An 18,950-nucleotide genomic window follows, 5' to 3' on the forward strand; every position below is an offset into this window, starting at 1 on the left:
AAAAAAAGGAATAAAAACACACAATAGGGCATATAATACAGCTAGGGTGGATCTTGTCTCAGAACCTCATTGTGGTGTTAAATTGAGGGTGTCAACTTCCCCCCAAAAGAATACTTCTCGTCTGAGGTAAGTGAGTAAATCACTTTGTATATAGACTCTCTCAGGACATGTACAACTACGCAACTGTCCAGTCTTAACCTCCTTTGAGGGTCACTGGACTGATAAGAGAAACGTTTGAGGTGGAGAACATGAAGGATAAATTAGCTGGAATGGCAATCAAATCAAATACACTTCGAAATGTTAAGGAGTCCAATCTCAAAGTGTACGTGACGAGACTGTTCTAGTTATATGATTATATAATTATATGATTATATAACATATGCATATGTAATGGGGTTGTCTGAGAGATACAAAATCGGTTTTCCCTTCATACTTTAGTGGTTAGACTATCCAAGGACAATTGGTAAAGAATTAAAGGAGTTTGCCCATGAAAGAAATTTCAACCCCGTTGCTTTACAATTTTACTCAATTTTATTGCTGTTTTGGCTCTTATCACTCAGTGATGGTTAGTGTAAAATTGCAGTGTGTGGGTGGGGACTCCCTGAACAGTCACTTCCTGATTCATCTAGTGCTGTATGAGATTCTGAAAGCTGACAATGTGCTTAGATTATCGGAGTCCAGCTTAATATACAATTTCATTTAGCTTCTGAACATTCCCTAGTATCTGACACATAGGAGAGACGAGATAGATCAGAGATGAGAGATGATGAGATCCATGAGATGCATATTACACATGACATTCTCAGCTATGCTATAAAAGCCATAACATACACTGTCAGCTCTGCTATATGCCTGCCTCCCTCATTCCTGGATAAAGACCTTATCTGCCTGTAGCTTGTAGATTTACTCTCCTCATGATGTTGCTTGTTGGCAGGAAGTCTCCATGTAAACGTATCTTGGAATGCAAAGGTGGGGGCTAGAGGCAGAGAGTAACTCAGTGCAGTGTCAGACAGGAGAACAATATGTCCTCCCAACCCTAAAGTCAGAAGATTCAGAGTCGGATCCAGGGAAAACTGAAATTGTATACACCAGGACTGACCGAGACAGGTTGGAATTGTATGAAATGCTAAATTTTTATTAATAACAGTGAATTAGAGAATATGTTATTTTGTTAACCTGAGTATATTTAAAGAATCTTGTTTTTGTGGGAATACCCATTTAAATCATAAGGAATATCATCTGGTTAATTTATCTCTCTTCTGTCAGAAAAAAAAAAATATATATAGACCTATGGACCCTATCTTGTATGTAACCCGGGGACTCCCTGTATCTGCTTCTGTCATTTAAGGCTTTAACAAGAAAATGTGAAATCCACATCCTAAAACAAATGTTTCCATTGATTATTATGAAATGTTAGTTTTGCTGTTGTTTAACAGGCGTCCTATAGTAAATCTCTTATGCATCGTTTAAGTCAGCACAACACTTCTTCCTATTCCCATATTCATGGGGTTATGCACCATGAATTCTCATTGACTAGTATCCTTGAAATATTCCAGCAAGGGAATGGAAATTGTGGTTTGTGTTCTTAGTGCTCATTTTGCAGCCTCTTCATTGTTCTCCCCCAAACCATAACAATAAAACGTAACTACAAGAGAAGACATAAATAGCCCAATAATAAGGAGTACGAAGAGATGGCAAGCAGGCAGATCTACATCACAGAGCCCATTCTGTACTTTCTGAAATGTCTCTACTAATGAAATGAATTGGTGTGTTGGGTGCTTTGCCACAGACGAGCTATATTATTAAACTATAAATCACACTCACTAGGCAACAGCATATAACACAAGCCAAGAAAGTTCCAATTGTTCCGTATGGCATCGTTTCAGTTGAATTATGACAAGTTGGATTTTAACTGCAGGCTTTGGGGACTGAGGCATGTCTGTACGGCCTTACCAGCAGTATATACTGATGTCTCCTCCTTTAATTAGAATACAGTTTTACTGATGGATGGTAGGTATAGATTGTTTATATCAACCCAAACTTAAAATGAACGTAAAATATCCATATATATTCACATTGCATCTGGCCACTATGTCTGCCTCTACCATCTGCAGTGTTCCTCCGAACATATGCCCCAGATGTATGCAGCTATGGCTATACAGCTGTATACATTTGCAGTGTAGTGCGAGCTATTGTGTTTTCTTTTTTTTTTTTCTTTCTACAAAGTTGTATTGAAGAGCCTTGTGGACTATTCCAGTTGAGAAAACAAAATTACTAACCATATGTAACCAAGAGGAAACTTTTCAGGAAAACATCTAGATAAAGATAGCATGTAAACACATGATATGTTTTACATATGTAGTCCTATAATGTGAGTTGGCCACATGTAGAAAACTGTAATAAGGCAAGTATAAGACCTTAAAGGGAACCTGTTACCAGGGACCTAATTTTCACTAAAGACTGGTTGCAGAGGCAAATATGCCTTTCTGTCTTTTCTTAGTATTCACATTACAATCTAATTGCACAATTTACCTTGCACCCTGACAGAATCCAGGGGTTGGCTTTGGTTTGGATGCATGAATTGTCTATGCTGCAAACTGTTCAGCTCTCAGCCCCCACCTTTGTGCTCCTGAACAGCTCCTCCTTCCCCCAATGATGTCAGCTCACCAGCTGTGAGCTCTATGAAGGAGCAGGGGAGAGGAGCTGTACAGGAGCACAAAGGTAAGGGCAAAGAGCTGAGGAGTGAGCAGCACAGACAAGTCACGTGTTGTTTTTAAATAAATCCAAACCAAAGCTCAACCCCTGGGACTTGTCAGGGTGCAAGGTAAGTTTTAACACACAATTGTATTGTAATGATCCTCAGAGCACATATATAATACTGGCGACCACCTGAGCAGACCTATAATACTGAAGACCCCCTGAGCAGACCTATAATATTGGAGCCCCAGAGCAGAGGTGTAATAGTGTAGACCCAAAAAGCAGGGGTATAATAGTGTAGACCCCAGACCAGACCTTTATTAGTGGAGACCACCTGAGCAGATACTTGTAGAGGAGAGCCCCATAGTAGACACTAAAACTGGAGACCCCTAGAATCTGCCCTGGCTTTTGACACTGGCTGTATGTGAGTATAGAACAGCTAACATACATGCACAGCTTGGTTCTCCTCTTGCTCTGGACGCTGTACTGCCCTGTGTCCATATTGCCGGCCCATACAGTCAGTGTCAGAAGCCAGGGCAGGGCAGGGGATACCTGGAGATAGCTGCACCAATGAGTGTGACCATCATGGGTCTCAGCGGGCAGCAGTGTGTGGGCCATAACCCGATGCTCAGCAGGCCACATGTGGCCCACAGACTGTAAATACACTTTAAAAATTACAATAAATACTTCTTCAACTTTATTTGTATAATGAAAACATGGATTTCCAAATATTTCATACTGAAAAAACTACAGAACAACTTCTGTTGTGATCCACTATTTGAAGGAAACGGGCCAATCCTTACATAAGTATAAAATCTAAATTTATCTACCATTCCAATAAATGAAGCACAGTAATGTATGCATTGTGACAATAATGAATCATTTATTAAACTATTTGTAATATATCATAAGGTGTCATTCTGCTTATGAAATCTGTATTATTAATGAAACCAAGCTTGCTTCATTGTAGTTTCATACTCTCCTTCCTGCCTGAATAAACTTCCTTCTTCCAGGGAAAATCCAGTTTTGTAATAATCAATCTCTAGACAGATGGATAGACAGATATGGAAATATGTAGCTGTACAAAAAGGGAGGGGAAACCAGTAGGCTAGCATTGGCACATATGTAATGCACATAACTCCCCCAATAGAGTCATAGCAGTACAAAGTACTGTGAATAAGCTTTACTAGTCCAGCTAAAAATGGCCAAGAAATGTGGGTGGATTTGAGCCAAATAACACATTGTAGCCGTTTGCATTTACATAAAAAGTGATTTATATTGTTTATTGTATTTATATTCTTCCTAAGGGATCAATATGGAGATAAAAATATATGGATATAGAAGCAAAAATTGAAAAATTGTCCTATAGATTTGTACATGTTTGCAATTATAAGTGACCTCTTCCCTTACATTAAATCAGGTGCACTGTATCACATTTGTCTTTGGGATTTAGGTCCAAAATAGCTGCATAGCCCAAATAGAAATAATGTACAGTAAATCCCCAGGTTACATACAGGATAGGTTCTTTAGGTTTGTACTTAAGTTGAATTTTTATGTAATTCGGAACTGGTATATACATCATTGTAATTCCCCCCCCAAAAAAATTTTCTTTCTGTGACAATTGCATTTTCAAAATTTTGTGCTGTCAAGTGCGATCAGCACTTTGTAATGAATGAGGGAAATCCCCATATACTGCTATACTGTGGTATGGCAGTATTTGATAGGATCAATCAGACAACCTAGGGTTAAAGTACCCTAGGGAGTCTGAAAAATAGTAAAAAAATTTTAAAAAGTAAAAAAAAAAAAATCATAATAAAAAAACCTTAACATTCAAACCACCCCCTTTCCCTGCAACTGATATAAAAATAAATAATAAAACAGTAAAAATCAAATCACCGCATCCCGATATATAAAAACATAATAACGGTTTTTCACTGCATTTAACCCCGTAACGAAAATTGCCGCCCAAAGTTGACAAATATAAAAAAATTCAATAAAAAGTGATCAAAAGGTCATATAGTCTTTAAAATGATAGCAATTAAAATGTCATCAAAAGTCGCAAAAAATGACACCACCCAAAGTATTAAAAAATTATTAGCGGCAGAAGATGGCACATTGTTTTTTTTTTTGTATAGGTTTTAATTTTTATAAATGTATAAAAACATTATAAAACCTATACAAATTTTGTATCCCTACTGCCATAAAGTGAGGAACACTACCGCCATATAGTGAGGAACACTACCCCCATACAGTGAAAAATACCGCCATACAGTGAGGGACACTGCCACCATACAGTGAGGAACACTACTGCCATACAGTGAGGAACACTAACTCCATACAGTGAAGAATAGAGCTATACAGTGAGGGACACTACCGCCATACAGTGAGGGACACTACCGCCATACAGTGAGGGACACTACCCCCATACAGTGAGGAACACTACCCCCATACAGTGAAAAATACCGCCATACAGTGAGGAACACTACCCCCATACAGTGAAAAATACCGCCATACAGTGAGGGACACTGCCGCCATGCAGTGAGGAACACTAACTCCATACAGTGAGGAACACTACCCCCATACAGTGAGGAACACTACCCCCATACAGTGAGGAACACTACCGCCATACAGTGAGGAACACTACCCCCATACAGTGAAAAATACCGCCATACAGTGAGGGACACTGCCGCCATACAGTGAGGAACACTAACTCCATACAGTGAAGAATACAGCCACACAGTGAGGAACACTACCCCATACAGTGAGGAACACTACCGCCATACAGTGAGGAACACTACCGCCATACAGTGAGGAACACTACCCCCATACAGTGAGGAACACTACAACCGTACAGTGAGGAACACTACCTCCATACAGTGAGGAACACTACCTCCATACAGTGAGGAACACTACCGCCATACAGTGAGGGACACTATCCCCATACAGTGAGGGACACTACCTCCATACAGTGAGGGACACTACCTCCATACAGTGAGGGACACTACCTCCATACAGTGAGGGACACTACCTCCATACAGTGAAGAATACAGCCATAAAGTGAGGAACAGTACCGCCATACAGGGAGGAACACTATCCCCATATAGTGAGAAACACTACCGCCAATCAGTGAGGAACACTACCCCCATACAGTGAGGAACACTACCGCCATACAGTGAGGGACACTACCCCCATACAGTGAGGAACACTACCGCCAATCAGTGAGGAACACTACCCCCATACAGTGAGGAACACTACCGCCATACAGTGAGGAACACTACCCCCATACAGTGAGGAACACTACCCCCATACAGTGAGGAACACTACCCTCATACAGTGAGGAACACTACCCTCATACAGTGAGGAACACTACCGCCATACAGTGAGGAACACTACCGCCATACAGTGAGGAACACTACCGCCATACAGTGAGGAACACTACCGCCATACAGTGAGGAACACTACCGCCATACAGTGAGGAACACTACCGCCATACAGTGAGGAACACTACCCCCATACAGTGAGGAAAAGTTCCTTGTTCCATGTTCTTCTTCTCTGCCCCATGTAACAAGTTGTGCTTGTGGCCATTTTGCTAAAAAAAAAAGGGTTAAAAAAATAAATAAAATTTAAAAAATTCTAAATTCGTTCGCACGAAGCACTGTAAACTTCGGATTCCTGACTAATCGAAGTTTTCCTTAAATTCTAAACGAATTTAGAATCATTGGAATCAATTCGCCCATCTCTATTTCTTGCATGTTCTAGCCAATTTTTTCACCACTAGACATTTGAACTTTGAATGTTATATTCAGCTCCAAAGAACACCTTCCCACAATAATGTAAAAAGTAAAAAAAATTATTTAATCTATTAAAAGCATATATTTAGGTAAAATCAGGGTACACTCGGAAGACACGGGGTGCTTACAGTCTGAAGCCATATCTACTAATATTGAAATTGTTAACTCAGTTATGAAAATGTTAGAGATATTGGCCATTAATAAGATTTTTTTATAATGGAAAGACATTTACATGTTAGCAGAAATTACAGAGAACTGTATAATTACCCATTCAGCTATTCATACTTGTTTATTACAGTGATATAGATATGTAGATAATTAGTTATTGCAGCTCATTAACACACATCTGAGCAAAGCTAGTTGTGTGATATCATAATATCACATAAAATATAACAAGTGCTATAATTAATTCTCAGGTTGGAGGGATTCTAGTGGGAACAGTTTGCAATAAGTCCATTAGAAGGGTTTTTCACAGGATTTTTAATTAATGACCTAACATTAGCAAAGGTCGTCAATATTGAATTAGTGAGGATAGGACACCAAGAACCCTCCTTAACAGGTATGGCCATAGTAATAAAACAACATGGCCTCATTCATACAGCTGTGGGCGCACCCGGACTAGATTCTGGGTGTAGCACATGGCCGGGTGGAGAAGGGAAGGAGAGTAGAGTCAACTCTACTATATTCATTGAAACGGCGTCTGTTCACCGCACCGTAGGTGCTGTAGACTTCTATTGTGGCCATGATCAGGCCACAATTTGTGTTTCCAGATAATGACCTCAATGACAGCCATGTGAATGGGGCCTAGGATTGTAACAACCTGAATTGCTATACAACTGTTTTGTATTTTGGGGCACCTTTCACCCGTACAATGGACCTGCAGGGAAATCAAAAGGATGCTACCTCTGGAGGTGGTCCCAATGCAGTGGTAAATTTTGCAGCCTTCCATTATAAGAAGTGGTCATTATAAGTAGTAGGAGCAAAGGCCGCTCCATGCCGAAGTAGTCTCTACTGTCCCAACACCTTCCATGTCCTTAGCAAGCTCTTGACATATAGTTGTCAAGGCCCTGTTTTGTTCAAACTCTGAGCATGCGCTTATCATGGATACTGTGAGCTACTGTGCATAGTTGGAGAAAACGGCTATATATGAAGAACGTGGTAGGACATGGGACAGTTGAGGCTATTGAGGCATTGAGTAGTCATTGCTCCCACAGCCACTAGTGGCTGCCCCACACCACAGTCACCTCTGGCGAACCTTTACATATTAGTTAGATAAAGTTTGTATCAAGTAAGGAAGTGTTATACAATTAGGGAAAGATAATAATAATAATAATAATAATTCCTTCATTTATAGCACAAACTGATTACGCAGCGCTAAACAGAGCTTGCCAAACCGGTCCCTGTCCCCAATGGGGCTCACTATTTAATCAACCTACCAGGATGTTTTGGAGTGTGGGAAGAAACTGGAGGAGCCATTTGAAACCCACATAAACACGGAGAGAACATACAAACTCTTTGTAGATGTTGACCCTGGGACTTGAACCCAGGTCCCCAGCGCTGCAAGGCTGTAATGCTAACACTAAGCCACTGTGCTACATAGTTTAAGGCTTAGGATGTTAGGTGGAACCTACCATCATATGTACCTTAATAGGCAGATTCCTGATGGTAGGTTTCCCTTAATTTATCCCTTTAACAAGCTGTATTATGAACCCCACTGGGCCGGGTACTCTGTGTTTATAGTGTGTGTATAGCAAAAATAATCTCTTGGGTGACAATGTTCATTTTATTTTGTTGTTCTTTTTAATAATTTTCTTGAATTGTTAAAATTAGAAAACCCCAATGATAGGATTTCCATCCCTATGGAGAAGGGGGATAAGACTCTTCCTTGTTTAACATTACATGGCAGAATGAATGCTGGAATTGCTAGTTGTCCAGATTCGTGTGTAAATAACGCCCACCCCTTGTCAGACGTAGGCTTATCTTAGAGGAGATGATTAGGGTTCTGCGCTTTGTGTCATTCAGTTACATGAGGTTTCAGAATGTCAAAACAGCAGAGAAAACTCAAGTTTAGTATTTAAGACACTTAAGGAACTTTCTTTTCGCAAGCTTCATCCAAGCTGAATAATATACTATGTACAAATCCTAATAGGATTTACTCAATTTACATAATTGAAGGCAATTCTCAATTGGGCAAACACATTGCATTAAATAAATTAGCCAAGATACAAGAACAGCAGAATAGCGGATGGTAGATGTTTATACTCACCTCCCCGTCCCGTGCCGAGGTGCAGTAATCTTCCTAAGTCCAGAGAAATAAGGCTTTTAGATATATGCAGCCTAGTGTTCCAGTTTTATACCTATATAACATGAAATGTTTCCATTTCTTTTACAGAAAATCCTCCAAACCTCAGGATCCAAGGCTCCCTTCTCAGCACAGCAACTGGATTTCCAGCAGTGCCTCGGTGTCCTCACAGGGCAGCGTCTCTGAGACCAGTATAACTAGGCCAGTCAGGCCTTTCTTCGTGCCCACTGCTGTGGTGGAGCCAGTGAAAAAGAGTGCGCCTGTTTCCTCAGCCCTTGTACCCACTATGCGTCGGAGGAATAACAGCTTCAAAAAAAGTATGTCCTAACCTCTGACACCGCGAGATGGGAACACTGTGTTTCAGCAATTTTACCACTATGATAGCCTCAGATTTTTACAGAGATTCTATGCTTATAGAATTATTTAGCTTCACATATTATGAACGTTAATGTTCTTACTTGAAATTTAAGTAGAAAAGTCTACAAATATTCTATACATAGGAAGTAGCAATACGATGATGCTAATCAATCTTTGTATTATTTGATTAGTTTTGTACATATGTAATTGTAGATATTATTAACACGTGATGTCACTTCCCTTTATATAATGGCACTTTATGTTCTCACTTTACTAAGAAAGGCTTCTGATAAGGAGCTTAAACATTGCACGATGGAATAAAGTAACACCCACTGCTTTTTATGTTTTATATTGTAAAGGAATAACCAATTATTAACTGAGCACCCAACTGATAACAGCTGGAGTTTTATATGCAGTATATACAATATAAACTGTCTATTTACATACTGTATTTTTCGGACTATTAGGCGCACAAAAAATCCTTTGATTCTCTCATAAATCAAAGGTGCGCCTTATAGTCCAGTGCGCCTTATATATGAACCGTACTGACAGACAACAGCTGCCTTGAACTGTGCACAGGTCTGCCACCTGCTGGTCATTCATCCTTATAATCAGGTGCGCCTTATATATGAACCTAGACGTTTTAGCAGGCATTTACTGATGGTGCGCCTTATAATCCGGTGCGCCTTATAGTCCGAAAAATACCATGGGTCCTCATTCACACGACCATCTGGGAGATGTATATGCAGCCGCAAATTTGAGGCTGCATATACTGTAGACGGCCGGACATGGCGGCCCGGCAACAGTACGGTAAAAATATAGAACATGCTCTATCTTTCCTTGTGTGTGCAGCCCTGTTTTCTATGGAGAGGGGAGCAATGAGCATACGTGTGTGTGACTGTACCCTAAATCCGATTAGTCCTCAGTAGAACATTCAGGATTTCCTTTTGCCACTTTGTATATCATATTGTTTTATGCAGTTACATTCTTTTTGGTTAGTATTTTATGATGCGACCAAATAGGCAGGGCTTTTAGCTTCCATGAACCTCTTGAATGAAAGAAATGACATTTTGTTTTACTAGGTATGCCTCCACAGAAGAATGGACAAAGTAACACCCCCACCCAGGCTGTGACGACCTTCAGTAGACCATCATCAGGCATTGTTCAGCCGCAACAGCTTTTCATCAATGCCACTTATTACAACGTAGGAGCAAGCCCTGATAGTCGCCCGAGGCCTAGTTCATTGTGTGATGTATTACCGCTCCCCAATAGACCTGTGGATTTCAGGAGATATTCTGCTGCTAGTTCCTTTACGTTTGAGCCGAAAGAGTTCCCGATCAAAATGGATTCCCCATCAAAACCTCCAACTTCTGCTCCTCCATCTATACTGGTGAAGCCAGACACACCCAAAAGTAGCTCTGACAAGGTAAATATTATAATAGTATAAATAACATGTTATATAAAAACCGTAAATAGAGCTAGTCATGATGATCAGGTTCACAAACTGACCCAGGCCTGTTATCCAGGATAAGGACAGGATCACAGTGATGTCCTTCTATATCAGGAGATGGAACTTTACATTTTTAAAGAACATTGAACGCTGTAAGGAGTCAAAGGGGATGCAGAAGTGCCTTACTGGTGTGTGAATAATGTCCCAACATGACGAGTGTGTCACCATAAGCCACATATTGTAGCTTCCAGTTAGCAGTTAATTTTTGTGGATGTATCTGGCCGTTAGGGGACTTCCCATCCATCCCATCTACAATATTAATATAATATTATACAATATTAATACACCGTTAACAGTGTAATGTCTAATTATTCGGATGTGATCCATGTGATGAATTACAGGTTAGTGGCTTTTTATGAGCCTAAATTCTAATGACAGGTTCTTGTTAACCCATTAATGACCAGGTCTGACAAGGCTTTAATAACTTGAGCATTTTTAGCAAATTTTCCTACATCTTGAGATATATTTGATATACACTGGCGCAGGGCTGTAGATAGATTCGACAGAGTGCTTTCAATAAGCAAAAAGAAACCTTTGCTGGTAAGGACAGTGTGCCTCTCCACTGCTACAAATTAACTACTTCTGTAAGAACAAAGATACCTGTGCTGGCTGTGAGATTTTAACTATAAGGTTCGAAAATGGCTATACCACTATTGGTCCTACAATGACTTATACATCAGTGTGCACAATGCACTAACCTGTATGCGGCACCCCTCCTTTATGGGAAGTTTGATTCCTTCCGTTGATGAGGTTCTGGTCCCGTAGGTCCCGTAAGTCTTATGTAGATCAATACCCTTTCCGCGAGGTTTATTTCACGTTTGCATAGCGTTTCCAAACCAAATAATAATCCACGAGGTGCAGATCAGCGCACAAGCCCCGGCCGGTGGCTTCGCTGGATCTGACTAACAGAGGTACCGGTGACGTCACCCTAGGTAAGGTCCATCTGGTTTAAGGGCCATAACTTCCTACCTCCCATAACTGCTACCTTAAATATTTTAGAAGCGTTTTTTTTGTGGCTAGTGATTTACATATTAAATTTTTTTTTCATTTTAGTTGTTTTGGGGGGGGGGATTTGGGAAATTAACTCAAAATGACCATTATAATTTAATTAGTACAAAAAATACTTGAACCATCTGTGTAATCCAATCAAATACTTTAACATACATAAGGCATATATATACTTCACCAGTTTATGGCTCAATATGCTGAAGTCCACATTTAATTTAATTCCCTAATGTGTGATTTGTTTTGATACATAATGGGGCTCATTTACTAAGGGTCCGAATTGCGCCCTTTCGTCTGGTTTTCCGAATATTTACGATTTTTGCTGAATTGCCCTGGGATTTTGGCGCACGCGATCGGATTGTGGCGCATCGGCGCCAGATTTCACGCAACAGAAATCAGGGGGCGTGGCCGTTAGAAAACCCTACGGATTCGGAAAAACCGCGAAATAAAAAAAAAATTTGGGTCGCAAGATCAGCACTTACATGCACCGGGACAAAGATGGTGAACTTCGGCGGACCTCTGCACAGCAGTGACACCTGCTGGATATCGGGCGCACGACCTTAGTGAATTCAGGCAGACCCGAATCCTTGTTGGAGAACACGCCGCTGGATCGAGACTAGACCGGGTAAGTAAATGTGCGCAATTATGTATAGTCTCAGGGCCAATGAGGTGACTATGGCTATGTCTTTATAATGTAGCAGGGGATTAAAAAAAAAAATTATTGGGAAATATTTGTGTTAATTTCAAAATATTTATTAATATCTTGTGTGTATGCGTGTATGTATTTTGCAGCAAACATCCACCGGCAACACCAGCAGTTGGTGCTGCCACCAATCATGGTTGTTAACCCCTTAAATGCGTCCAGCAAAGCTGCTGGAGGTATGTAAATCCTGATGGCGCCCAGTTAAAAAAAAGTTAAAAATTCAACTCAGATACAGTTACAGTGATACAGTTTTACTCGTGCTATTCATTTATGCAAAGTTTACTAAAATAACAATGTAACTGTAGGATTTGGTGATCATAGAGGCTGAAAGGTAATAAACGGTATCTGCCCCCTATGTGAGCAATTGGCACCCACTGACAGCCGGCTCTCCTTTCCTGCAGCTGCAGACATGTCAAAATGTCTCTGCAGAGTCAAATAGAGATCACACCGATGTCTAAAAACATCAGGTGGTCCAGGAGGGAAATGATTCATTATATCTTATTAGTTTGGTAGATGTGCAGACACTGGTAGTATAAGGAGATTTCATCTGCCAGAGGACTTTACTTTGACACATTGCCATCCTCACTGGGAAATAACCTCTATTTTCAGATTAGTCAACATCATTCATAAAAGAAGCTGGCAAATTAATATATGTAAAATATAAATACAGTGATTCCCTATTGTGTGGATCCCCTCATAGTAAGAAGCAGGGGTCTCAAAGGACATAGCCAGTATATATAATACAAAGTCAAAAAAGAAACAAAATACACCATTATGGCGACATGTCAAAAACAAAATTTAGTCCTTTTGTGAAAATCTTAGTACACCGGCTTATAAGTCCACCTTTAGTAGTTATAACTCAAAGGAAATCTACCATCAAAATCAAGCCTGCTAAACCAGGGATCATGACATCATGATAAACCTGTGACACTTACCCATAGATCCAGGCAGTGTAACTGTGGTAATCTTATTATATTTGTCATCCATGGTCTTATTTCTTCTAAAATCAACTCTTAAAATTATGCTAATTAGTCTGAAGAGCTCGGGAGGGAAGGGTTACCAGAGCCGCTACATGCTGTAGCTATGCATTATTATCTTGAGGTGTTTTTTTCCATTACTCGGATTAATATGTAATCTGTGCTTTGAGTGAATTTGCTGGGATTTGCATCCCTTGGAAGGCTGTCACCTGAATGATTTCTACTTGCCTGATAACTCCTTCCAGAATGATTATTGCTGATGTCTTCCCCTTGGCACTGTGTAAACATGTGTCTGAATGCTCACGTCTGCTTTTATAGAGGCGGTCACACTTGCTTATAATTAGTGAATCTTGGGCATTTGATCTGCAGCACTTAGCCGCTACTTATCCTCTTAAACCCCATGCAAGCAGTTAGAGCAGTGATGGCAAACCTTTTAAACACTGAGTGCCTAAACTATAACCAAAACTCACATATTTTTCGCAAAGTGCCAATGCAACAATTTAAGCAGTAACTTATTACTCCCTGCTCTTTCACGGGTTTAAATTGTGTAGACACCTGAGGACACCAATACAGTAGAAAGAAGGAGAAGAAGTTTGGATTATCATTGTAGCTTCCTTCTGGGGTCCTGGGCTGCCTGGGACTGCAAGAGGCCTTGAGTCCTGTTTGGCAAACTCTACCCTGAGGTGATGGCAAGGGTGCCCATTTAGAGGGCTCTGCGTGCCACCTCTGGCACCCGTGCCATAGGTTCGCCACCACTGAGTTAGAGGGTACTTAATTTTTCACTAACAACTTCTGTATTTTGTAATAGTTTTTTTTTATAAATAATTATAAGCTGTTATTTATCATGTGGTGTTACACTTATAAAATTTAATGTACCCAATTCTAAGACCTGTAGGAACTAAATGTGTTTTTAATTATGTCCTGATATTCAAAACCCTAGAATAAAAAAAATATCACTGATGTAAAGTAAAACTTCTAACTCCCACTTGCTCAATCTGGTAATGATGTAAGGGTATGTGCACATGATATGACATGTTTTGCTGGAAAATACTATGTCAAAATCCGCTTTTGGGCTTTCTGACGTGGATTTTGGACTAATTTTGACCAATAATTTGAGAGATGTCTGGAATCTTCTTGGTGTATAGGGCACTCCTTCCTTACAATGAATCGTTTCCAAAGCAATGAAAGTTTTCTCTCACCACTCCATCTTATTGGGGAATAGACAACCCTTAACCGATCCCTCCAGCTTTAATTCCTCCTACATACGGTCATCCCAACTGTCATCCAACAAGTTCCTTGCTACACTCCAGTTAGGAATTCTAGAGAGGTAAAATATACAGCATTATGTAGATCACTCAGGTGTAGATATAAAATACTTTTATTCCATACTCACAAACCAATCTTTAAACAGCGTGCATAACAGGTTAAAAAACGCCAAGACACCTCACCCGAAATTCGCTTTCGCCTCTTCATGCTTCTTTCGGGGAGAATGAGATCAGAAATAGCAGGACGTGGCTTGTGGCTTGGATGCTGGAACTTTCATTGCTTTGGAAACGAGTCATTGTAAGGAAGGAGTGGAGCTTCGGACTTTTCTTGTTTTAATTTGTAATTTGGAGCACTAAGGATTGCGTTCCCCATCTACATTGCTCCTCCAAAAGTCTTTCCCTCATCAGGAACTAGTATTTGTTGTACTTAGGGTAGATCTAGAAATTCTGTCCGTAGCCATTGGTGTCAGTCAACAACCTTCATATTCACCTCTAACCACAATTTCTATAACCTCAGCACTATGACATATTAAGAGTAAAATTGAAATTATTTTTCTTTTTCAGCAAGTGAAGACTGTAAGGTTCATGAATTTCAGTCCCCCTACGTTGAAGCGTCAGAGTGCTAATTTTGATGACAAAGTAGAACAGATGTCCAACCAACCAACCAAGACGGAGAACTCGCCCACCTTGGAGAACTCGCCTGCACCATTAAAGCCAAACCCAAGTCCAGCTCAGCAAGCTGAAGGGCGCAAAATTCAGATGTTGAAGAACACGAGCAATGATCAAACGCCACAATCATCCGTGTCCTATCCCAACAAAAAAGCTCTAAGTGATAACTCAAATAGGTGGAGTGCAATCTATCAAGGCCAAGATATCCTGTCATCTTAGTGCCACGGCTTTGATTTCACTTGTGCTCAGCTTTTTCCCTTCCTTGGCACATCAGATTAGGTTGTGTGTCTGAGAGTTTCTCTATAATTTTCTCATCAATCCATTTTGTCATATAGGACAGAGTTACCATGACAAACAAAGTATCACTGGCACCTTCAATTACAAAGGTCTCTTTTACCCCTCATTCTTATTATCATGACAAGTTTGTGTCAGACTTCCTGTCATACACTTTGCCATATGAAGATATATAGTGGATATTTTTGACACATTGACTGGGTTATTTTTCTCTTTAAGAAATAAGGTCACTTACTCAACAAGGTGAAAGACAGAAACTAGTTTAATGTTGACTTACATAGTTTGAAGCAGGACATTTGAAGCTTTTGGGTTTTTTTTTAAATGGAACTTTTATTGTATATACATGCTATGTTATTTTAAGCTTGGGTTGTGAGGTCTCAAATCCTGTCAACCATCTATTATTTTGTATCATTATGTAATACTATGTCTCCATACTTGATAATCATGCTATTACTGAGCTCTGCTGGACACACATGGTACATACATTTTAGTCATACCTCTAATACTGTGAGGGGGTCTTCTCTTGATAATGTTGGGGGAGGGGGGAATGTTAAATAGTTCATACCGGGACCTTTCAATCTCAAAGAACATAAGTGTCTGAAGGCAGATAACTTACTCTTCCCCATTCTGGTAGCCTGCAGACTTGGCCAAGCAAGGTATAAAAGGGGCTTCAAAAATGTTATTGGAGTTCTATAGCCTCTAATAAAATGGTTGGTTGGATCTCACCAACAGGTGCTAGTTGGGTAAACAATGGTTGGGCATGTTGGAATTTAACATGTCTGACTCCTTGCTCTTCTTCTAGCTAGAGTTGTCGGCCACTTACATTCACCGTATAGCAATATACATATATGGTTGATGAATGCTAGCATTCATATTCATGAGAGTTATAGCCAACAGTTACAAAAAGTGTCTGGTCAATGTTTTCCATCCTTTACACATGTCCTAAATAATGCCATTACAAATCAAGCTGGAAGACGAATATAAGACTAAACACTATGCTCAAAAAACCTAAGCTGACCATAGGCAATTGATTGACATGGGTCAATTTGCCAGGATTGGCCATCTAACAATTATTGGATATACTCACCTTTCTTCAAGAAGAGGTTATTTGGTTTCAGTATACCCCATCTTTTTGTTTAGAGCCTTGCATGGGAGCACCCCTTTTTCTGTATTAAGAACACATGCTGAGCCATGCATACATGGGAATGGGATTGTATGGTGAGATAGCTGTCTGTCAAACATCTATCTTATGTGTATGGCCAGCCTTAGTCTCAAGTCCCAATACTTTATCATGTTGTAAATATAGCCTCTTAGTGCTAGTAAGGTAGAGCACAAGCCAGTCTATTGATTTAACTCTCAAATCTCACTATTTTCCTCAATACTATATGAAGCTCCATAAAAGCATACTGGAACTTTCTAAGGCTGCTGGTTCTGGTACTGCCGTTATTTAGACTATATCTCACCTTTTAATAAACAATGAATAACATTGGTATTCAAGCTTGTGTAGATAACACTGTTTCACGCCATTATGTGATTTGCAATCTTGAATTTCCAGCAGCTCTTATCTCTGCTGTTGTTTCTGAGCTGGTGGTTGGGTACCTAGCTGCTGTGACTCATGCTTCTCGTTCCCCGGTGTACCTGTCTTTTATGTAAACTTAAAGGGGTTTCCCCACAAAGAAAAGTTAGGCCCTATCCATCTGATAGGGCCTAACTTACTGATCAGTGGGAGTCTCAGTGCTGAGAGCCCCACAGATCAAGAAAACGGAGGGGCGCTCATGAGATAAATGGAGCAGAAAGGTCATGCGCAGGCCGTTTTCTCCATTAGCCTGACAGAGTGACGAGGGGACCCCTCGTTTTTGTGATCTGTGAGGGTCTCAGCACTGAGGCTCCCAGTGATCAGCAAGTTAGGCCTTGGATAGAACCTAACTTTTCTTCATGGGAAACCCCTTTAATTCCTAGTTTAGATGGAACTCAGCAGAGATTTTGAAAAGAAAGTGACCATTTATCGTTGCACCATAATGTAGTAGCAGTGTTGCACATAATGAGTGTTACATATTAAAATGATAGGCGCTTCAGCTTTTGCTTATCAATTAAACCCAAACATTCAGTATGTGACAGTTCAGTATATCAATAAATCATTACTCACTTAGTAGACCCCCTTTAAGGGGCTCATTGCTGCAGTTGTTACTGTTGTGGCTGCCTTTCCTACATTGGAAAGCTGAGCTGTTTCTGAGGACCCATATAGCGTTGACCACAACTCATCTGTTGTTTCTAATTATATTGGCAATTTTCCAAATATTGTAACTATATTGGCAATTTGTTAAAATTGGTACAGTTCCATGTATAGTATTTATGAATTTATTCTAGGTGCATAACTGTACATGTCAGTATTGACTTTACCGATAAATATAAATAAATCTTCGAATTTTGCATTATCAGTTTCATGATTGATGATTATTTTTTATCGTAAATTTTTTTTTTATGGGACATGATTGCTTAAAAATGTACAATACCCAATAACGTCCTGTAAATGCTGATTCAATGTATGTCTCGTATTAATTATACATAAAAAGGAGCCCAAGCATTAGCCCAAAAATGATCGAAATGGGAGATATTAACCGTAAGAACAGAGACATTTACTAGGTTAGAAGAATTACATTTCTATTACTTCATTGTAAATTACTGTAGACTAATAAGAAAACTTTTAACAAACTTGCGAAAATTTTGATGGAGTCACATGGTAATACATTCTTTGGCTACATTCACACGATGTATGCCCGCCGTACCCCTGCCCCTCTCCATAGGAAGATACAGTGCACGGCGCCGTATCACGGGAAAAGATAGGACATGTCCTATCTTTTCCCGGGCTACAGAGCGGTACGGTGCCGCACGTGTGCTGCACCGTACCGCTCTCGTACAGGGCTGTGAGCCCATAGAAGTGTATGGGGGACGTATATCAGCCGTATATACGCTGGCCGTATATATACGTCCCCCATACATGTGTGTGAATTTATGCCTTAAACAAGACAAAATACTTGGGAGTCCATGTCACCATTCTTCATACAAAATACACTTACAAGGACATACATTGCACAAAAGTTTAAATCACCATAAAGGTATACACTGCACAATAAGAAAGGGGACCTACTCAGCACTCACATTTGGTTGTACCACTAGTAGTAAGATTCATTTAAAAAGACCATGTATAATTTACATACAGAGGGTAAACCAACAGATGTATAGGCCTTCTCTATAAAAATACCACAAGTCAAAATAATGGAACCAGTGGGGTTATCTATCATTCGGTTGGATCCTTGCGATAGTGTTATGTCTGTGTTTGGCGCTTTACCGACCATCACATTTCTTAAATTGTACTGTAA

The 18,950-nt window shown here is 40.0% G+C and overlaps 1 protein-coding gene across 3 annotated transcripts in view; it reads left to right on the forward strand.

The window, feature by feature from the left end:
• SH3RF2 (SH3 domain containing ring finger 2) overlaps nucleotides 1–18,005 on the forward strand; it is an 82,421-nt gene extending 64,416 nt beyond the window's left edge. For all 3 annotated transcript variants that reach the window (XM_072146133.1, XM_072146135.1, XM_072146134.1), the window contains exons 8-10: nucleotides 8,881–9,107; nucleotides 10,230–10,573; nucleotides 15,172–18,005. In XM_072146133.1, the coding sequence (XP_072002234.1) occupies nucleotides 8,881–9,107; nucleotides 10,230–10,573; nucleotides 15,172–15,495 (895 nt within the window). In that variant the 3' untranslated portion in view covers nucleotides 15,496–18,005. The remainder of the gene's footprint in view (nucleotides 1–8,880; nucleotides 9,108–10,229; nucleotides 10,574–15,171) is intronic.
• Nucleotides 18,006–18,950: the final 945 nt, after the last annotated feature.

This window comes from Engystomops pustulosus, chromosome 4, assembly GCF_040894005.1.
Source record: "Engystomops pustulosus chromosome 4, aEngPut4.maternal, whole genome shotgun sequence".
In the NCBI taxonomy this organism is placed as follows: domain Eukaryota; kingdom Metazoa; phylum Chordata; class Amphibia; order Anura; family Leptodactylidae; genus Engystomops; species Engystomops pustulosus.